Genomic DNA, 23,952 nt, shown 5'->3' with positions numbered 1-23,952 from the left:
CATTTATGACAATCCGGCGCGACGCGTTGCACGTGTGGTTGCGAGACCTGTTGCGAGACCGCACGGTACGTCCGCGACCTGCCAAACCCTCCCTGCCGCACGTGCGGCGCGGCGCGACCGCGATCCGCACGCCGCAAGTCGCAGCGCGAACCTTGCGTAGACGGCCTAAATAATTTAATATGCCGTTTTCTTTCACCCCGTTTGGTGATCGCTTGTAATTATTGTAAACTGTATTATAATAATTATTATAATTATAATAATAAAATAATAAATCAACTTTTTCATAATTATTACTATCTCTTTCAATTATATCCTCCTATTTTTATTTTTACTGTGTGGTAGGTTACCTGGCGCAGTGGGAATCGCTGTGGTCTTATAAGAAATCGGGCTCACTCTCCGGCGAGGTCAATTTGGGAATTTGTAAATTCAGAATTTTCTCTGGCTTGTGCCCTGGCTAAGTACCATCCTAAAGTTGACTCAACGAAGTCAACTCAATAGTCAAAATAAATTAAAAATATTGAATTTTGAATTGTTTAAAATCAAAACACGATTTTATTTGAATAAATATTGTAACACACCATTGTCCTGATTTCAAACCTCGTGAACGATAAATGGAACCCATATAAATCCCATATAAAAATAATGGTATATCAGGGACCTTTGGGACCATGGGCCTACCCAGCTTCTGGTCTGTGTCAAGTGAGATTTTTAAGGTAAGAACGACCGCGGCTTTTTTGTGAAATTTTTTAGACTGATACTGGAGACCCTCTTTAACTGTATTTTTTCTCATTTTTGTCTGTCTGTGGCCGCCATAAATATTTTAAGAGAGTTCATTTATTTTCTGCGAGATTTCCAGGGGGAGGCAGCTGACCTTCCCCTAGAATATCAATTTTATTCTGGAAATTCATATTTGGTAGGTCTAAGAATCGGTCGTTAACTATTTTTCACAGCCGCGAAATAAAAACGATCGTCCACCCCAAAAAAAATATTTTTTTGGTGAAAAATATTTGAATACTATTTATTTATTCTTTAAAATAATTGAGCGGGCAGTTACCTTGGCCAACGAATTAGTTTGGCCATCCAAAGGGGCAATGCTGCCGGCATCTTAGGAACTGTGCCTCGCTGCGGTGGTTACGAGGACGTTTTAGATTTTATTTAGTTTTAAATAGTTTATTTTAGGTAATATTTATAAAACAATTATTTTAAAGAATAAAAATATTTTTAAAACCCAGACCAAGCGCGCGAACAACAGCTAGTATTATCACACAAATATTGCGAACCTACTACACCCATTACTTTACATTTTGCACGAAGGGATTATATCGCGGCATAATTATCCCGAAATAGATTAAACAATACTCTTTCACCGCAAACATTTTACCTAATTTGGACACAGAACTCATGCGAAATTACATTTGTAATTTGTTTCATGTAGTACCACTTAATATAAGCGTATCGCCCACGCATGACCTTATGGCTTTAACAATAGTAAATTGTTGAACGAGGGTGAGAATCACTCATTTACACCCGCGTTCGCTCGTGCAGACAGGGTTAAAGGGTAAAATTCGATGACTTTTCTGAGTTATGGATCCTACTATTTATAAAGCAGAGAAGTTAGATAAAGCGTTACCTACTATTATGTACACATTACGTAGAAAATAATGTATAAAAGCAGATTTGCTTTATTATCTGGTTCGAGAGTTGACTGGGTTGATTGACCGGTCATAGTCGATCTCGCATTTAGCAGAGAAATATTTCGTATTGGTTTAAACCTCTTGCAATGGGCTCTTGAGATGGGGGAGTTTCACAAAGCCTGGGAAAGGGAAGGTAGCCATAAAGCTTTTCCACCACCACAAAGTAAGAGGTGAGGCCTGGTAGAGTATTCTAAAGTTTCTTAGAGTACCTACTCATAACACGTACACGAGCAGTTTGATATATCGTTTCTAATTAGACCTATTCAAAGTAAAAAGGTTTGATTTATATAAAGATCGGTTAATTTGAAACCGGTTTTAAGGATTGGTCAAAATTCAGAAAAAAAATAATTATAAAGGTTTAAAGGTTGTTTGCAGACTGGACGGAGTTTGTGTTACGTTTAGTTTGCTATTAGTTAGTAAATTATACACGAATAAGGTACTTATAATATCTTTGAAGGTGAAGTGATTTTTGTTATGGTGTAGCATTTAGGTTGCGTTACATCAGTACAATAGCGACATATTTACTGGTACGGTTTTGTAATCAATTAACATTAACTTGGCGCTTGTAGAGATAGTAATATCCGATTAGTATGGCTGAAACGGCTGGACCGATTTCAATGAAACTTTCAGGGAATCTCCGGATTGACCTAGCGAGTAATCCAGTAAAGTTTGGTGACAATCGGAGCACTCCTATTTTTGACTGTCAATTTCTAATTCGCTTCGGACACATTCCACCAAAATGTGATAAGTATCCTCGATAATCATCGCCCAAACTCTGAGCACTTGGGCGATGAGGATTTTCCCAGTAGGTGTGCAAATCCATCCATACATTCATAAAAAAAAATTGTATTAGAATTACAAAATCTGTCTAGTGTCATTACAATAATCAATTATAGGTATAGGTGTATAAAGCATTATCGTTATTATCTCCAGTGAAATTATAAAAAAATAAAAGCTATAATTAACCTAAAACTATTAAACAATAATGTGAGTATGAATGAAGCTATTATTACAGATTCAATTCAATTCAAAATTCATTTATTTCAAGTAGGCCTAATATAAGCACTTTTGAAACGTCAAGTCTGTCTATTTGTAGTGACTCTACCAGCGGTTCCAAAGGCAGATTCTACTGAGAAGAAGCCGGCAAAAAACTCAGCAGTTGCTCTTTTCCAACATCATTGATAAGTAATCTAAATAAAGTATATCTAAGTAATCTAAGAAAAAAAAAATTAAATTTATAATGAAGGATATTATTAATATTTAATTCAAATACAATATTGCATTTATAACATAACTAAGTAATTCCTTACATAAAACTGTTGGTATCACGTAAAACTTATCAAGTAAAACGTATCGCTTTGCTTTTGCTCTTTTTACTGCAAAGCGGGCAAGTTATCTCATATTTTCTATTTGTATGGGTGTCTCTCATCCAAAGTTGGGAGTTCTGTCCTGTTGTTGTTGTGAGAGCAGGCGCCGCGTCGTCGCTTGCATTTCGGGTGCGTGCGATCGATGGTGCGCGCACAATAGTGACAGCCAGACTCGGCGTCGCCGTCCGTGCCCGGATGAGTTCCTTCAGATACTTCGCCCCGGCCGCGTTGCTGTATGAGTGTAGCTTTAAAAATCGCTTGAATGAGAGCGCTTTTAAAATCAACAAATAAACCTAGGAGTCGCGTAAATCGAATTCTTAATGATTAAGACGATGTCTATAGGAAAAAAAACGTTTCACCAACGCTTAGGTGATAACTATTGGACAAAGGCAGATTTATGCCTAAGTACAGATTAGATTAGGCGTTACTTATTTAGTTATTGCCTTGTACTCAGTGCCGGATTAACCACGTAGCTAGAGTAGCAATTGCTACGGGCCCCGCGCGAAAGAGGGCCCCGCAAATTTAATACAACTCATCTCAGCCACACGCACACGCGTGGCGTGGGCCTTTACTTAACTACACTATTAATTAAATTTTTAATCTATAAATTGCAAATACGTATTGTATTTAATATACTTTTATACGTATTTAAGATACGTATTGATTATTGATTTGCATTTTTACTACTTTATACCAATGAACCCATAGCAGATCAAGGGCTCTTTTAAAGAAATTGCAACGCGCTTGTTTAAAGAGGCACTGCCTGTACGTCGTAAATGAGTTAAGGCTCTGAGTTCTAAACGAGGTTAGAAGAACTAAAGAAGCTTTTGTATATCAAACTTTTGTTTAAATAAATAAATTTAAAAAAAAAGCATATAAACAGGCCGAACTAGCGTAGTATACTACGCTAGTTCGGCGCAATACATCACGAGCATGTCGAGGTCATCGGTGACGCGAACCTACAAGTTTTTTAACCGCTCAACGCTGCTAAAGAAGTTTTCACTTGAAAAACGGAAAAGCAGGCGGAAACATACCTCAACGCAACATGGCTGCGGCGCCCGCCGGTCTGTCTGCCGACGCCTGTAAACACTCGTAAGATAATGCAGCAGATCTACCGCAGCATCGTTTTGATTGCTCGTTTATATTGATGATAGCTTTTATCGTTTCAGTATTGATTTTATTTGGTCTTAACTCGCTATCCCCGCATTTTTCATACCTTATTAAGCCTACTCCTAAGGTTGCCTGGCAGAGATCTTTCTACTTAGCGATAAGGCCGCCTTTTGTATCCTGCTTAATTCTTCATGTGTTTGTTCATTTTTTTGTCTTGTTTTTCTGAGTGGTGTACAAATAAAGAGTATAAATAAATATATAAATAAAGCCGCATAGTTCTTTTCATAAAAAAGTAGGTAACCTACACGTTATTTTTTCTAACTTGTCTTATTACAATCATTTCATTAAAGTGTAAAGAATGTTTTAAAAATAGGAGAAAAAGAAATGTTTTGGAATTATCAAATCACCGGCCCACGAAAGAACGGATCTCCTCCCACAATGAGAAGGATTTAAGGCCGTAGTCCAACAAGCTGGCCTAGTGCGGTTAAGTGGACTCCACACACCTTTGAGTACAGTATGGAGAACTCCCAGGCATGCCGGTTTCCTCACGATGTTTTCGTTCCCCGTTGAAGCAAGTGATATTTGAATAGAAAAGATAGAGGTGCGTGCTGGGATTTGAACTTGGCCTCCCGAAAGTGAAGTCGAAGTCCTGTCCACTAGGCTATCGCGCTGAGTTGGAATAAATAAAAAAGATATTCTTTAAAAATGTATTTAGTAATTATTATTTTTAATATTTTAAAAACGGTCTTTGATTTTTGAAAGACCTTTGAGTGTCAAAGGTCATACTTTTCTAAATAGATAGCCTAGAAGTGGTGATAGCCTAGTGGTTAGAACTTCACTTCACTTCCGGGGTTCACTTCCCGGGGGCGGAGGTCGAACCCTGGCACGAACTTCTAACTTTTCGAAGTACATTTGACATCACTTGCTTTAAAGGTAAAAGAAAACATCGTTAGCAAACCTGCATATTTATTTATTTTTGACATGTATTTATTTTAATGTTTAGATGATTTTATATTTAAAGCCTGAAATAAATGATTATTATTATTCGATATTTACTCTCACGCCCGTGTACAAAATAAATACATAAAAATATCCAAAACAACATTATTTACTTAGATACATAGAGATTAATACACTTAAATATACATTACATAAATACATATTTGCACCGGGCGGAGGATTACACCCCGGCAGGGGAGACCAGACGGCCGGGGGTCAGGGCGACAGGCTTAGGAATCGGCGGACTATCCTAGCCGATTCCAGCAACACCACTTTCTGCATCTTGGCTGCCAGTGAATTGCCACGGAACCCCAGTCGCCTTAGATGGTGTGTTAGGCTAACTGGGATTAAACCATTTGCAGATATAACTATAGGGATCCACATGGCGGTAACCTGGTGAGCTAGATCAAGATATTTACGTTTTTTCTCGGTCCCAGCTCTCACGAGGTTCTCGTCATACGGAATCGTGATGTCCACCAAAACACTGACAAGAACACAAGACTGCGCCCGGTCTATTATCACAATATCTGGCCTTGATGATTATTATATTATACCTGAGAGTTCTCTATAAAGTTCTGAAAGGTGTGGAAGACTGCGATTGGCCGTGGTGGACTATGGCCTATACCTTTCTCATTTTGAGGGGAAACCCGTGTCCTGTAGTGGGCCGGTAATGAGTTGATAATGATGATGAGGATTTATTTATTTAGTCTCACTCGTTATCACTAATAGCGTTTTTATTTCTTTTTAAGCCCGTAGTTGAACTTTTTATAAAAAAACCTCCTTTATTTGTAGAGATGTAAATAAGATATATTAAATATAAATAAATATACTACGACAATACACACATCGCCATCTAGCCCCAAAGTAAGCGTAGCTTGTGTTATGGGTACTGAGATAGCTGTTGAATATTTTTTTTATGAATATAATACACATAAGTACTTATAGTATACAGATAAACACCCAGACACTGAAAAACATTAATGTTCATCACACAAACATTTTCCAGTTGTGGGAATGGAACCCACGACCTTGTACTCAGAAAGCAGGGTCGCTGCCCACTGCGCCACTAGGCCGTCGATATTGGTCGGATATTGGTGAAAAAACAAAACCAACTCTTACTAGGTTAGTTTTTAGATATGATATCTTTTTCAATTCAATACAATTAAATTTCTTTAACAGACAGACGACATTACATATTATCTCTGGGAGCCACTGGAAACAGAAGGCCTAGGGCTTTGGAACTCCCTACAAAACATTTATGTCCAGCGTCAATTGGTTGAAATGATGATGATATTTTTGAGATATATTAGCATTCATTTAATATTTTACTATATGCTAACTGTATATTATATACATACTAGCTGTTGCCCTTGACTTCGTCTGCGTTTGATTTTGTTTTTTTGATTTGGCATTAAATTTAGTTTATGATCTAAAAAAAATTATGTATTTTGTATCGCTAAGCCTTAAATGAGGGGTTTGCTGCTGTCCGCTGAGGAGCACTGGCCTCTATCTCCAACCACAGTTTGGGCAAAATTAAACACATTTTATAACCTATATAGTTCAATAATTATTTAAATCGGTTATAATTTGTCGGAGTTATGGTGTAAAATCGTCAAACACTTTCATCCCCTCTCCCTAAGGAACCGAGCTTAATGTCGGGATAAATGTATCCTATATTACTTCTAACACTACCAAAAATATGTGTACAAAGTTTCATGAGGATCGGTTAGGTAGTTTTTGCGTGAAAGCGTAACAAACAAACTTACATTGACATTTATAATATTAGTAGGGATTGTCAACCGAGTTTTAATATCACTGACATAATCTCGGTTCCTAACTAAGATTAAAGAAATCAAAAAATTTCAACGGTAATCTTCATATACTTACTTAATATAGAATACGCTAACTTTACTCGCTTCCTATAGCCTAGTATTTGGTACGCAGACCTCAATGTTCAAAGTGGAATGCGATTATAGCATGTAACTAGAATTCAAATGAAACCACAACTATACATTCCTGGGATTACCATCATATACTGTTTACATACTTATCAGATTCGCGCATACCTATATAGCTTCCTTCCTAATTTATTTGACTAAGTTCTCAAGAAAATGTCGTAGAATCTATATTAACCTAACCGGAAATCGAACTAGCTATCTTTTATTTAAATACCTATTAATTTTGAAGCATATAGTACTATACTCATACGGTATTTGATACAGATTAATCATCATTGTCATATCTATCCCAATGTGCTCAAAGGTGTATGGTGTCCACCAATCCGCACCGGGCCAGTATGGTAGGCTACGACCTTAACCCGTTCTTATTGCGAGAGGAAACCCGTGCCCTGTAATGATCCTGTAATGGGTTGATATGATGAAGTAAATAGGATATGTCAAGTAGTACTTTTGAGATTTGGGATATTTTTAACGGCCTATGCCGATACGGATGACAAGGTTGCTTGGAAGCATCCGGCAGCCGGCTCCGCTTTCATCTCAAACAAGATAGAAAAATGAATTTAAAAATGTAAAATTTAAAAACGCGGTGAAAGCATATTATCTTGCACAATAATGACGACATTTATTATACCTTGACTATGTTTATTTTTATTATCTATATGTTCATATATGTATGATTGAGTATATATTAGTTTATTATTTTATATTTATTATTATATTCTTATTTGTGCAATTTTGTTTATGTATTTGTATTTAGCTATTTGAATGTACGTTTATAATAATTTTACACCACCTGTCCGCTCTCTCTCATCTTGTCCTAATCCAAAGGTTGCCTGGCAGAGATCGCTACTTAGCGATAAGGCCGCCTTTTGTATTCTACTTCTGTCTTTGTATTTCTTTTGTTTTTTTATTTTCCTAACTTCATTGTGGTGTACAAATAAAGAGTTAAATAATAATAATAATAATAAAATGTAAATTGTTGATATTGGAAAAGAGCAACTGCTGAGTTTCTTGCCGGCTTCTTCTCGGTAGGATCTGCCTTCCGAACCGGTGGTAGAGTCACTACACAGACAGACTTGACGATTCAAAAGTGCTTATATTATTCCTACTTGAAACAAATGAATTTTGAATTTTTGAATTTTGGAACCCTTCACTGCACGTGGTTCGAATCACACTTGACGGCTTTTTAATTTCCTTTCTTATTCATAGTAAGTACTTTTCCCACCAATATGACCTTAAAAGCCGCGCGTTACTTTACCATGCTTTTAGAAAGTTGTTTTTGTCTTTTTCCAACGCATACGAACTCAGAAATCCTGTCTCTTTCCCGCTATACAGTATACAATCCGTTCATTCTTACCATGTGTGTGAACATTTACGCGCGTGCGCATTTTTATGGATAAGTAAAAAAAATAAATTCTAGTAATTTTTTATTTCAAGTATCTTTTTATTTAAGTGCAAGTTACTATAACAAGGATGAAAAAGGGTCATAGCTCAATTTCTAGCAAGGTTCGTAAAGTGTTTTATTAATTTTTATAGAGAATCTGTATTAAGGCTTAATTTTTTTTTTAACGGTAATGATAAAAATAGGTTTTTATAGTTAGTTAGTTACACAAAAGCTTGTTGTATTGTTTAAAAAACTCAGTTTTATTGTTGGTTTTACTTCTAACAAAGGAGTATTGGTATGTACAGTATATATTTAATACCCAGTAATACCTAGTAATACCTAGGTATATTCACTAGTACATTTAGCATAGATCGGAATATTCTAGATTGTGTTTATTATCGGTATGAATTGTAAATAGGATTAGTTATGCATCGGCATAGATAATTAATTAAATTATAATGTATCGACATTATAATGCTATCAATCATATTGGATCTTAACATAGGTACACTGCGTAAACCTTTATGGAGATGTCTCTTAAAAAGTTCAAAGTTTGTATTAAACGTAAGCTTATAGAAAAGTCCTATTATAGTATAAACGACTACGTAAACGATAAAAAAGCTTGGGTGTAAATTATTGCTCTAACCAGGTTGCTCTTCTAATAATTTAAAATGACATTGTGAGATGGTGATAACAAAAAAAAAAAACACCCGGCTAAGTTTGTTGTGGGCTTCTTCTTAGACCAGGACGCGTTTGGAACCCTCGTAGCTTTAGTTTTGAGTTTACGAATGTGGTTATCGCCATCATCTCACTACCGTGTGGTTCTTATGTACGCATCAAAAGTGCCACCTGTGGGCCTACTTGAATAAAGATATTTTTGACTTTGACTTTATATATATATTTCTTGTGTGCGTTTGTATGTCACTGAACTCCTCCTAACGGCTTAACCGATTTGAATGAATTTTTTGCTATGCGTTTGGGTGGCACCCTGGATGGTTTAGATTCACAAATCAGCCCGACAGATGGCGCTGGGATCCGCTAGTAATAAGTAAATCTATTTACCACTACTGTGACCTGCGGTTTCACCTGCACAGCAAAAATGCTATGTAGGGGACATAGCATTTTCGCTGCGTTCCTCAGTAAACAGGTAATATTTGCAACAGTTTTTTTTTAATCATGCTACATTCGTATTGCTGTCATACATGTGTTTGGTGTCGCCAAGTTACGCCGTCCCATATGAACTGATGAGGATATGATTTCAACATATCTGCCATGTCTGATTTTAGCTCATACCATCTTAACTTTGCTTTAGCGGCAAGACCGCCCAATTTAACCATTTTTTATTCTTTATTCTACTACAAGTTAGCTCATGAACGCAATCTCACCTGGTGGTAAGTGATTATGTAGTCTATGATTGTAGCGGACTAACCTGTTAGGGTGTACGGTAGTCACACCCCTAATAGGTTTCTACGCGACATCGCACCGTAACACTAAATCGCCAAGTGGCACTTCTTTGTCGGTAGGATGGTAACTAGCCACAGCCAAAGCCTCCCAAGATACCAGACTGGAGAAAATTCAGAAATTATAAATCTCCAAATTGCCCCTGTCGGGAATCGAACCCGGGAACTCCTACTTTAATTCACAGCGCTCACGGCTGCGCCAGAGAGGTCGTCAATCTACATTCTTATCTTTCTTTAGTATTTGCATTTTTTTTTCTATGTTGTGTACCCTGGTTGTGTACGATAAAAGAGTGTTCATTATTTCATTAATTCATCTAAGACTTAGGCATCATCATCACCACCTGGTGACATTGCAGTCAAAAGCTAGCTTGTAGTAAAATAATAAAAAATACTAGTAATATAAATAATAAATAAATATACTACGACAATACACACATCGCCACCTAGCCCCAAAGTAAGCATAGCTTGTGTTATGGGTACTAAGATGAGTGATGAATATTTTTATGAATTATATATACATAAGTACTTAGAAAATACATATAAACACCCAGACACTGAAAAACACTTATTGCTCATCACACAAACATTTTCCAGTTGTGGGAATCGAACCCACGGCCTTGGACTCAGAAAATAGGGTCGCTGCCCACTGCGCCAGTCGGCCGTCAAATATTACAGCTAAATGTGATATTTTGTATGTTTGTTGCTTCTTAAACAACAAAGACTAGAGTCAACTGACTCGAGGTCAAAGATTCTATCAGAATTTACCCAGAATTAAAAAAGTTAATTTTCAAATTAAACCTACGGGGTATACGAGTTAAAGGTTAAACTTAGGACATTTCGCAAAATCTTTCATTGCCATTGTTTTATCTCTGACCTACTTTAAAAACGATGTGTTCTCTAAGCCGTCTTCGATATCACCCATCAACTCATTACCGGCCCAATCGGTCTCATGTTTAATGATGAGGTGGTCGGTTGGTTAGTTAAGCCCACAGTACACTAGCCAAGTGAGGTATTTTTTTTGTATCTTTTTATTATAACAATAAAATAATAATAAATAACTAATAATATACTACGACAATACAGTCATCGCCATCTAGCCCTAAAGTAAGCGTAGCTTGTGTAATGGGTACTAAGCTGAGTGATGAATATTTTTATGAATAATATACATTAAATACTAATAATATAATATACAGATAAACACCTAGACACTAAAAAACATTCATGTTCATCACACAAACCTTTTCCAGTTTTGGGGTTCGAACCCACGGCCGTGGGCTCAGAAAGCAGGGTCGCTGCCCACTTCGCCAGACGGCCGACTAAAACCATAAAATTAATATAGTTTGTAGTGTTAAAATCGGTAATTTTATAGAACCTAAATGGCACACCTTTAACTGGCTAGTCACACTGAAAAGATACAAAATATTTGTAACTTTCATATTGTATGTATTTGAACAAGCTGTTGGTGTTCCTTTAATAAATCAAAAGAAAAAAATAATAAAAGTTTTAAATGGAAGATTGGTAGACTTCCTGACCATGTCACCCTTTACAGTTAAAGCATCAGATTTTTTAAACATACACAGAAAACTTAAAACTGTTTACCGGGGACGGAACTTGGTCCACCAAGGGCTATCCCCGCTTTCCGTATCAAGCCATATGTTGTATAATATACCTTGACTTAATCTCATAAATGATTTTATTTTTAGACCAAACCATTACTGGATAAGAACGAAAACGTTTCCGAAATAAATGCCCCGGAGGAAAACATCCTGAACATATCTACTAACCAATCTATTAGAAATGACACAATCATAAATGTATTCCTTATAATATGTATAGTCGGTGTATCTTTAGCTATACTGTTGGAAATAATAAATGTACAAAATAGGAGAGGAACTGTTTCCAAAGACAATGTAGAAAACAGAAGGTCTTATTGGGTGTATTCTGCCTACAACGATGTTGAAAACAAGAATGGATTGCTCAAACACGTCCATCTGGTGTTAGAAAGACTTGGTTTCGAGAAGCGCACGAACAAAACTTCCTGGACATTGCTTTGGTCTCACGATTACCCGTTCAGGGTTTTATATCCGAATTTGCATAGATTAAAAACTTATCAGAAGTTAAACCATTTCCCTGGAACAGGTTTCATCACAAACAAAGTGGATTTAGCGACGTCTGATTCCAAATTTATTCCCCGAGCGTATAAAATACCCAAAAATAAGAAGGAGTTTTTGGAATACGCCGGAGAAAATAGAAATGCAGTGTTTTTGGAAAAGCACAATCAACATCGAGGTGTGTACTTAAAGAACGTGACCGCAATTGATTTGTCAAGCGGCGAAAGTTTTGTCCAGGAGTACGTGCAAAAACCGTTCTTAGTGGACGGCCATAAGTTCGACATTGGCGTGTACGTGGCACTCACTTCTGTAAATCCTTTGAGAGTGTACTGGTATAAAGGAGACGTTTTATTCAGGTGAGAAAGCTAGATTTGGTACTAGTTCTAAATACACACTCACGCGCCTTGCGTTGCACTGATAATGCACTTTTATAACATATTTTAACAAATACTGCCACTGGCATACCGACACTTTAGTAGAAAGAGTTTAGAGGAAGAGAAGGTTACGCGTGTCTGATATGATTCGCTATTGTGTGGACTAAAATATAGAAAGATTTTGCTATTAGAAATCTTTGTACAGCCATGCGATTACTTGGATTAATGGCCCAGAAATATCTTGCAAAAATATTTTGCATTTCTAGGTAGTCCTGATGTTCATGTACCTACCAAATACAAATACAAGGACATACATTACATTAAACCAGCTAACGAGGTTTTAAAGCCTGAACATTGTTATTAAGATTTCTATGAGCCTAAAGTTAAAAAGTATAGGTATATATGGTTGAGGGTTTTGAAATGAAAGGTAACCCACCTTTCATTATACAACCCTCGTATCCTAAATATATATATTTTAAGATCAGATAGTAAATGAGCTGAAATGAAATTTAAAGAAAACCTGAAATTAGAAGATTCCTGTAATTCTTTCTTTGATATAATGTTATGCATGCCATGATTATTATCTTTCCAGATATTGTCCTGCGAAGTACTACCCATTTGACCCAAAAAACCTGGACAAATATGTGGTGGGTGATGACTACCTGCCTACATGGGAGGTCCCGTCTCTGGCTCATCCTTACACCTCACTGGGGTTTAGCATGAAAGAAGCTTTCGACCATTATGCTAGGTCTAAGGTAATATTGAACCTTTTATTTTCTCTTCCAAAATTCCTTAGTGCTTGAAGACAAAAATATGCTCAACCGCAAAGCTGAAGTGGCTTTTGGGAGGGGCACATACTCGTAGCTCGGATAAGCGATGGACGTTGGAGTTCCAAGGTGTTAGAGTGGCAACCCTGCACCGGGAAGCGCAGTGTTGGTCGACCCCCAACCAGTCGCGCGTCAATCGGCTGATTTAATGATGATGATGATGACATAGCTCGGAGAACTGATGCACGTTAGATCACAAGGTCCTGGAATATAGACATCGCACCGGTAAACGCAGCGTAGCTGGACATACGATATCAAACGAGTCACAGGGACTCGCTGCACCCAAGCGGCATAAGACCTACACACACTTACATAGAACTTCCTATAAAAGAAGTGTGAACGTCCATTGATCTACATGATGATGATGATGATGACAAAATCCTGGAGCTGTTGTCAGTGGCGATTTATGGCTCCGTAACATGGTTGCTCACGATGGGGCGAAAAAGCAGCTCAGAGGCACTCAGCGGGCAATAGACAGGCTTATGCCCGGAGTGTCTTTAATCAGAAATAAGGAGATTACTACCAAAATATTCGTAGCTCCACTCCAAGGAGCAAAAAGAATAGAGTCCCAAGGTGCAGGAATAGTCATTGACGACTCGCACCCGAATTCACAACTGGACATTAGTCTAAAGGAATTTTTTTCAAGAAAATAAAGATTCTTAAAAGCTCAGACTCCAAATCCAAAATAACCCGTTGGGTGGATCGAGAATGAATAAACGTATTCATTCTCGATCCACCCAACGGTCTCTTTTATAACTTTCTTATATAATGTTTCCATTTTGTGAGTTGTTCTTATCACCACGACAACCAATCGACATTCTTCAATTACAAACTAAGCTAAACCTAAAAAAAAATCGGATGTAATAAACTAAACCTTACTCAACCTAATTAAGTCATTTCCTATTTTTTTCCACGTTAATGAGGTAGAAGTTAAGACGTATTAACTAGCACTTGCCATGTAAATCCGTTCGGCAGACGATAAATAACTCGACAACTGACACCGTACGCACTTTTTAAAAGGGGTGAAAAGAAGGGCTTTTAAACACGAAGCGTTTTTTTTGTGAAAAACCACCAACTAAAAATAGTTGGTGGTTTAGCAACAGTTATGTCGTAACTAGATTTGCCCGCAACTTCGGCTGTCAGTAAGTTATATTCGCGTGTACTACTACTGGCTTTCTACGGGGCACACACTTTGGTGATTCTCAGGGTAAAATACTGTCTTCGAAATTAAAAGGACATTACAACCACTTCATGAATGCACAAAAGCACTGCATACCCTAAAATTGATATATAACCCGTAAAGGAGGAAAATTTTAGCCGTTATATTCAATTTTCCTGCTGGTATGCATACCCTAGTAAGGAACCCAATGCACGCCACTGATTACAACTTTGAATCTTTCAATTAAAAAGTGACGGTTATTCTACCAACAAAGACATTCCCAAGGAGGGTTTTCGTCGGGCAAACGGTCGGATGTAATAAATATGCATAATACATAGATAGCTTTAACAATTAGACCGCCTTTGCATATTTAATGTCTGTGAAATTACTTAATTTAAGTTATTTACAATGAACTTGTGTGCAATAAAGTTTGTCAATCTATCTGTCTATCTTATCTAAATGTATTAGGATTACTTAGTACCAAAAATCATAAAAATCTGTTTAAGCATAAAAATAATATTTTAGACCTACTTGAGAATCGTACATTTTACGTGTCAAAACATAGTCATTCTTTGACTGTTGCTGCTTAAACGAAGCAGAACTAACAAACGCTTAGGCATAAATAATATTCGGTAGCAAATATCTTCCTCTCCGAATCTTCTATGTATCTACAAACTAAATCTCAAACGTATCTTGCCGATGAATCCTCAAAAGATCTTGTTCAGTGCTCATTGTGACCTACTATCTAGCCACAAGAACAACTGACTTATAAAGGCAATTAAACCAAGAAATTAATCCGTAAAAAGCTCACTTTGAACCAACAATACGCGAAAAAATTAAAGTGGTAACAATATTACAAGTCCTAAGTCGTAGGTTCGATTCCCACAACTGGAAAATGTTTGTGTAATGAACATGGATGTTTTTCAGTGGCTGGGTATTTAGCTGTATATCATAAGTACTTAACTTAAGTATATCAATAGTATTCATAAAAATATTCATCAATCATCTCACCCATAACACAAGCTACGCTTACTTTGGGGCTAGATGGAGATGTGTGTATTGTGGTAGTATATTTATTTATTTATTTATAGTTGGTTTAAATGGTGCAGAGGAATACAGGCTATTGTTTGTACCAGGAAAACTAATGATTCCCATGCGATTTGTAGAAACAGAAGGTTCGCTTGGTTTGTAGATGCCTTTATGCGATAAGTAGATGGCGCCACGTTTAGCCACGACATGTTAATATGTCGATCACCCCAGCGACACGAACGCAATGGTATTAATGAATTTAAGCTCTTACCTGGTATATACTGCCTTTAGCTATCGATTACCATTCGCCTTAACACGGTTTACCGTTTCGCGATTTCAGGAACATAGTTCTAACACCCTGTTTACAACTATTCAACGAAAGTACGAGGAAATCCTTTTGAAATATTTTTTTTTCTGATTGAAACAAAAAAAAATTATACTTTTTTGGTCCATCGGTCTTTTTACAATCCAACGCGTTAACGTATAAATAAGGATTATTTTTTAGTCATGTTTTTTTTAATTTTACCAATAAATATTATTTTGGAAAGGTTTATAATTATAAAAAGCGTGGTCAAATCTACTTTCCGTCCAACGGCATGCATGTTGTCAACCCGTTGGAGCACCAAGGAGAAAGAGAGAGAGAAAACTTTAAATCCTCTAAGATAAGAGGATTTAAAGTTTAGACTCCGCCTGCGCTCAACTGTGCGGACCGCAATAGACTAGAGAATATGAAGGATGAAAGATGCTGAAGTTATGATTGGAGTAAGGGACAACAGAAGGGATTTATTGCAGAACGCGTTCATTAAATTAAAAAAAAACATATATTATTTACGAACTCCCTGGCGCAGCGGTGAGCGCTGTGGTTGGAGTGGGAGGCCCTGGGTTCGATCTGGATTATTGCCTTGGCTACCACCCTTCTGACAATGACGCGCCGCCAAGCGATTTATCGTTGCGGTACGGTGTCGCGTAGAAAACTATTAAAGGTAGCCATACCAGGTGAGCCTCTTACTGCATCATCACCTAAAATTGGGAAAAAGTATTCTGAAAATTCTAACTCAAATTATAAATATATAAATAAATAAATAAATATACTACGACAATACACACATCGCCATCTAGTCCCAAAGTAAGCGTAGCTTGTGTTATGGGTACTAAGATAACTGATGAATAATTTTTATGAATAATATACATAAATACTTATAATATATAGATAAACACCCAGACACTGAAAAACCTTCATGTTCATCACAGAAACTTTCCAGTTGTGGGAATCCCAATCCCAAATATTCCCAAAATGAGAACTATCCTGTAAATTACTGTCACTGTCATTATGACAGTCAACGGTACGTCGTTGAACCACTTTACTTTTTAATTTTTTACAGGGCAAGAACTCAACCAGAATGTGGGACGATGTGCAGGAAGCGATCACCGAAGTCTTTGTCAAGAAAGAACACCATATCATCAGTGCAGTGAGTTTTACTACATAGTTATTTTTTTTTAATAGTAATCAGATGGATGAAGTCTCTTCTCCTCTTCTTTTTTTTCCTAATTCAAAGGTTGCCTGACAGAGATCGCTATTAAGTGATAAGGCCGCCTTTTGTATTCTACTTCTTCGATATGTTTCTGTTTTTATTATATTTTAGATATGTTTTATGTTCTGCCAGAGGTTGCCTGTAAGAGATTTCTTGCAGCAATTAGGCCACCTTTGCATGCCTACAATTCTTGTTTATTTATTTATTTAAGGGACAATCAACAAGTTACAACAACAACTCTTAAAAACTAAGCAAAAACTGAAATAACATATAGATGTAATATTGTAGACCCACTTAAAGACTGCCACAACTTGCGAATACAAAACTATATTATCAGTTAGAAAGAGAAAAAACGATTAAGAGAGACATGAGAGTACTTGTTCTTTTGCTTATTCTATATTTTATGTATATTTTGATGTTTGTGTGCAATATCTTGTTCTTCTTCTTATGTTAATGATGTGGTATACAAATAAAGAGTTTAATAAATAAATGGCCTGTAAGTTAAAAACTATGGCCTGTAAACTGAGCAACAATTCACAGGGCATGCTAGGAGAACGCCGTGCAACATGCCAACCTGTGTCCATCGGCTTGAGGGCGGCAACCACGCCCTTTGCGACAATGCTGCTTAGTTACATAAATAAGCACGGCGATAGTACTTTCCCGGACAAGCTCTGTCACAAAAAGCTAAAAAGCTAAAGTTTACTAAGTTTAGACCTTTTCCTCTAAAGTCTAATACAAAAAAAAACTTAAACATCTATTAAATGATTGAAAACATTTAAAAGAATTAAAAACAGATCAAAAAATATCACAGAAATTATTAAAGAAGTTAAAAATATTCGAAAAGTTTTGAATGAGAATAAATAAAAGAAAATTTTATGGATTTAGTCGTTTCCGCGGAGACACTTGCCTTTGACGCAGTCTCCCTGAGTGATTAGGGCAAGGTTAATGTGATAACGCACGCTGTAGGTACTCTTGTTGCATTATATTCATGACTTGAACTTTGATGATTAAATATTCTCTTTAAATAAAAACTCCTTTGAAGTGTGCCGCCTTTACACTTGTAAACTAAGAAAATCACCTCCTTTAGAGCCTAATTATTTTATTTATTTCACTCTTATCACTATGAAGTTAGGGAAATAAAAGAAGAATAGAAATACAAAGATGGAAAGGTAGCCTCGCTTTTTAATTATGTTTTTTGTCTTGCCCTTTTATCTATCACTCGGCCGTCATTTGCGGCGTCACAATCGCAATCGCAGTCGCAGTCGCAGTCGCAGTCACAGTCACAGTCGCAGTCGCAGTCGCAGTCGCAGTCGCAGTCGCAGTCGCAGTCGCAGTCGCAGTCACAGTAACTGTCGCTGTCGCGGTCGCTTTCGCTGTCTCCGTTGGAATCGCAGTCGCTGTCGCAGTCGCAGTCGCAGTCGCAGTCGCAGCCGCAGTCGCAGCCGCAGTCGCAGTCACGGTCGCAGTCGCAGTCGGACTCGCAGTCACAGTCGCAGTCGCAGTCGGAGTCGCAGTCGCAGTCGCAGTCGCAGTCGCAGTCGCAGTCGCGGTCGCAGTCGCCGTCACAGTCGCCGTCGCCGTCGGCGTCTCAGTCTCCGTCGCCGTCGCATACGCACACATATCAAATCTATATAAATATAGATTAGATATGAACTACTTAAACCAGTAATTTGTCTATCTTTTTTATTAACTAATCTATACTTATCATAAAACGATGATGATATGATATGATGATAATGTCCCACTGGAACCTGTGGAATATTGTGTTCAGGGGTAAACAATAGCCAAAATGTAAATGCCACATAAAAGAGTATCGGGTTAATGTATGCACCAAGCGAACAGATGATATAAAATGAAAAATAATCTCCAGTAATAGTTATAAAAAACTTAAAGGTAGGTTTTGGTCACAGCTAGTAGATAAAAAATTGAAATTCAAAATTTATTGAAAAAAGAGGAACTTTTTGTAGTGACTCTACCACCGGTTCGGAAGGCAGACTCTACCGAGAAGAAGTCTGCAAGAAACTTAGCAGTTGCTCTTTTCTTGATATCCTTACTAATATTATAAATGCGCAAGTATATATGTTTAATTTTTTTGTCCTTCTTTTACGCCCTAAATAAGCACGAGTCAACTTGTTCTTTGGCATAGAGTTATTGCTGAAATTCGTTTATTCGCTGATTGGTTTTACAATGTTGGTAGATAAAATATAAGCACAAACAACCCGCCTTAGATGGCATGCAATATTATATATGTTCATACACTAATCCCTACTTTCTGTAATAATCCTATCTTAATAAGAATCAAACTTAGTTGAAAGGACGGAGTGTAACGTAGTCTACTATTTATCCCAAGAAAACAAACCATTTTCACGGGTTTTGTAATAAACCGTAATGAACGCGCAGGAAGAAAGCGGGCACCAGCTAGTACTATATAAGAATAGTTTAGTATTATAAATTATTATGAAAATTCAGCTTAATTCGCAATATATCTATAATAATATAGTCTTGTGAGACAAAATATTGCTCGTTATATACAAAAAGCTGAAATTAACTTACTTACTTAATCGACTTACCAGAAACGGACATAAATTAGTGATATCGGCATATCGTCTGCGAAAGGTGCAGAACTCCTTTGTGGGGTTGAGTATACGCTTTTACAACATGATTCCTAAGAAAATTCTTGACCTACCAATGCATACATTTAAAAAATGTGTAAAAACGCATCTAGTACAGCGAGGTTACTATACATTTGATGAATTCCTCAATGGCAAGGTAGATTGGAAGCAGCCAGCCTTGCTCTCATTTCCCGCAAGATAGAAAAATGATTGTAAATGTTGATGTTGGAAAAGAGCAACTACTGAGTTTCTTGCCGGCTCTTCTCGGTAGAATCTGCTTTCCGAACCGGTGGTAGAGTCACTACAAACATACATACTTGACATTTCAAAAGTGCTTATAAAGTAGGCCTACTTGAAATAAATGAATTATTCTTTCCAGCTTAAAAACTACCCATCCCAAGACAACTTCTTCGAGCTGATGCGATTCGACCTGGTAGTGGACGAAGACTTCAAAGTTTATCTGCTAGAAGCTAACATGTCTCCTAACTTGAGCTCCGCACACTACCCACCGAACCAGCTGCTGTACGAACAGGTTCTCTTCAACTTGTTCTCACTGGTTGGACTTGCAACGTATATGAACGATAGCAAGTGAGTACTTACCACCATCTTCATCAACAGCCTTTTTATTTATTCATCATTATCATAATCACATCAACCCATTTCCGGCCCACTGCAAAGCACGGGTCTCCTACCACATTGAGAAGGGGTTAAGGCCGTTGTCCACCATGCTGGCCCAGTGCGGATTGGTGGACTCCACACACCTTTGAGAGCATTATATAGAACTCTCAGCCATGCAGGTTTCTTCAAGATGTTTTCCGTCACAGTTGAAGCAAGTGATATTTTTAGTACTTAAAGCACACATAACTTCGATTCGGTATTCGAACTCGGCCCCCCGAAAGTGAAGTCGAGCTCCTACCCAATGCGCTATCACCGCTTCGTTTCCTTTTTTTGATTACGGGGGGGAAATCTCCTGGTGAGATACCCAGCTTCCTCGGGGAAAAGATTGGGTTATTTGGGTCATACCCACTAAAACGCCCTCGGCATAAATTGGAAAGCTCCGGGATATCCTAGGAACACACCGGTGCCACCCTTGTGCAACTCCCAAAAGGCTTAATCCGGGAAAATCGGTCATCCGCCCTATTTATATCACCTACTTTATATAATTTACCAGCGCAGCATGGTGTACACCACACACCTTTGAGAAAAGTATGGATAACTTTCAGGCATGCCGGTTTCCTCACGATGTTTTCCTTCACAGATGAAGCAATTGATATTTAAATATAAAGATAATCATTGTTTACGATATATTACTATTGACATAGTAATTGTTATTTATTATTTAAACAATAATTCACTACTGTTACTTATATACAATTTTTCAAATAAATTTAACTAAAAAAATTTACCCACCCTCAACAAAAAACACACGTATTTTGAGTGAGTATAAACATATATATGTCAATTGTTGTCGAAGATCATAACTTTCTTTCTGTTACCCTACTAATCTGTGACCAGTGGCGTGCACTTCATACATGCACAAAAGCACTGCATACCCAAATTATTTTATATAGCTCGTATTTAAGGGGAATTTTTCCATTTTATGCCATGTACCTGCTTTATGCATACCCTGGTCAAAAAACCTGTGCACGCCACTGTCTGTGACATGTAAAACAAAAACTTAGTAGGTACGCCTACTGCACGGCTAGCATGGGCAGGAAACAATTATATCCCCGCGGAAAGGATATAAATTTATCTTCTCCCACAGCTTTATCAACTCTCAGAACACTGGCGCACAAGTGGAAATAATATCCAAATAATATATGTGTATTATAAACGGGGGTAAACTGCTCCTATTCCATGTTCCATTGTTTTAGCAGATGGGCACGTTAATTATATTAACGTCAGGGGATATAATCGGGGGATATAATTTTTATCTCCCTCCCGTGCTAGCCCTGCTGGCCTTGTATTATGCTGATCCCATAGGTCAAACATCGGGAACGGTCGTTAAATTTTTGATACCCACCGAATATGTCCGCTTTAGCATTTATTTACCCCACAGCGAATGGGAGACGGTAACCTAAGCATTTTTTTCGCTAGTATGTTATAATTTTCCTGTTTTAAAAACTAATGGTGTGTTACCAGGGCTGCGGTGATATCCACTGATATGAACTTCGGCTTCCATAGCGGGCGGCCCGAGTTCTAACCTCTTACTTTTCAAAATTGTGCCCTTTATTTCATATCACTTGCGTTATCGATGAAGAAAAACTCTATAAGAGAGAGGGCTTTCAAAGCATACATAGACCTACCAGGCGGCTCCAATTCGGGTTGGCAGGCTGTATTGTACATACACATCGTTATCAACCTATTGCCGCCCGTTAAGGGGCACGGATCATTCTCTCAGAATAAATAAATAAATTAAATAAATATACCACAACAATACACATAATCTCATACGTGATACAGCCCCAAAGTTACCGAAGTTTGTGTTATAGGTACTAAGACAAGTGATGAATATTTTTATGAATAATATACTTATAATAATTTGACGGCCGACTGGCGCAGTAGGCAGCGACCCTGCTTTCTGAGTCCATGGCCGAGGATTCGATTCCCACAACTGGAAAATGTTTGTGTGGTGAGCATGAATGTTTTTCAGTGTCTGGGTGTTTATATATATATTATAAGTATTTATGTATATTATTCATAAAAATATTCATCTGTCATCTCAGTACCCATAACTCAAGCTACGCTTACTTTGGGGCTACATGGCGGCGTGTGTATTGTCGTAGTGTATATATATTTATTTATTAATATAGAGATAAAAACACATACGTGAAAAAACATTCATGTTCATCACGCAAATATTTTCCAGTTGTGAAAATCGAACCTACTGCCTTTGGCTCAGAGAGCAGGGTCGCTCCACCCTGTGCCAATCGTCCATAGAATGAGAAGGAATAGACCGTTATACATCAAGTTTAAAACGCTGCGTTTTGGTAGACCAACTTGGAAAATTCTCAGAAATGTTTCCACACGATGTTTTGGCTCACTGTTAAAGCAAGTGATATTTAAATTAAAAAAGTATATAGGAACGTGCGTCCTGGAATCGAGCTCGGTGCCCCTAAAGTGAGACCGAATTGCAAACAACAGTATAAGCAAATAACACATTAATTTTCAGCGAGGACCAGGGGACCAGAAATATGTTATCATCACAGAAGAATATAGCGGTTTACAGTGAAGAATGCAGTTCCATTTGTAAGGACAGTTGCGAAGTTTCAGACAAATGCAGTCTTTGTAGACACTGTATAAGCATTAGGCTGAGAAATAGTTTGCTGGTTGCATATAGAGAAAACCTGGGTAAAGGAGATTATAGAAGATTATTTCCGCCTGCTATGGTAAGTTATGGACAGACTGACGCGATCACCTTTACCGCAGCGTGTATTTTCCACCCCAATACCTAATTTTCAAAGATATCAAAATAATATTTTTGGTTTCGTTGGCGATTGTGGGCAAATAAAGGTTCGCGATGTATCCAAAGTATTGAAAAAAACGAAAAACGTTTAAGCGAATGAAAAAAGTGCCGTTAACGTGCCGCTAAGCGATTTAGTGTTCCGGTGCGATGTCGCTTGGAAACCAATTAGGGGTATGACTATCATACTCCCTAACAGGTTAACCTGCTACCACCTTAGACTGCATCATCACTTACCACCAGGTGAGATTGCAGTCAAGGGCTTACTTGTAAATAAAAAATAAATAAAATAAAAGAAGCGTATGAAAAAAAAAAAAAAGAAAAACTCCTCATTTTTATTTTTCAGAAACCAAATCAAAATACTGATAAGAAGATAAAGAATATGACTCAAATCAACGGACTACAATATCTTTGGTACCAAGGGAAGTGCAATACAGATGTCACATGGTGTGTGTAATTCATGATAATCGTCAACCACATAAAGTTCTACTACTGTATACAAACAAAAGAGGCTACTCATAGGAAACATACCTACCTAACCTAGGTACCAATATATACCAATGGTTCGGCAAGAGATTGAACTGTAGGTAGGTATACTAGGTTCAGTACAATACATGCTACTAGTTCACACTGGGTGCACGCGTCAGTCAGCGAAAATATTTTTCGAGCGAATAGTAAAACATTGGTGACGCTCTTAAGAGGTGCAGGCCTCCGATTCTGTAAGAGCTCTTTCTTTAAGCCTTCACGCTATTCCGAAACGGGATGAAGGTCTCACATGAAAAAAAAAAACTCAATGCGATGTTGATTTCTACAAAAAAAAATAAGAGTATACCTACTGATTTTATGTAAAGTAATAATAAAACAAATTAACAA

The 23,952-nt window shown here is 37.4% G+C and overlaps 1 protein-coding gene across 1 annotated transcript; it reads left to right on the top strand.

The window, feature by feature from the left end:
- Positions 1–8,556: 8,556 nt before the first annotated feature.
- Positions 8,557–23,584, top strand: LOC120631541 (probable tubulin polyglutamylase ttll-15). The gene is made up of 7 exons (XM_039901169.1): positions 8,557–8,634; positions 11,676–12,439; positions 13,050–13,212; positions 16,855–16,941; positions 19,996–20,204; positions 22,789–23,005; positions 23,426–23,584. Exons 1-7 carry the CDS (start codon positions 8,602–8,604, stop codon positions 23,534–23,536), a joined length of 1,584 nt encoding a protein of 527 aa, XP_039757103.1. The 5' UTR covers positions 8,557–8,601; the 3' UTR covers positions 23,537–23,584.
- The last annotated feature ends 368 nt before the right edge of the window (positions 23,585–23,952 follow it).

This window comes from Pararge aegeria, chromosome 18 (genome assembly GCF_905163445.1).
Source record: "Pararge aegeria chromosome 18, ilParAegt1.1, whole genome shotgun sequence".
In the NCBI taxonomy this organism is placed as follows: Eukaryota; Metazoa; Arthropoda; class Insecta; order Lepidoptera; family Nymphalidae; genus Pararge; species Pararge aegeria.
This window is presented reverse-complemented; position numbering and strand designations above follow the sequence as displayed.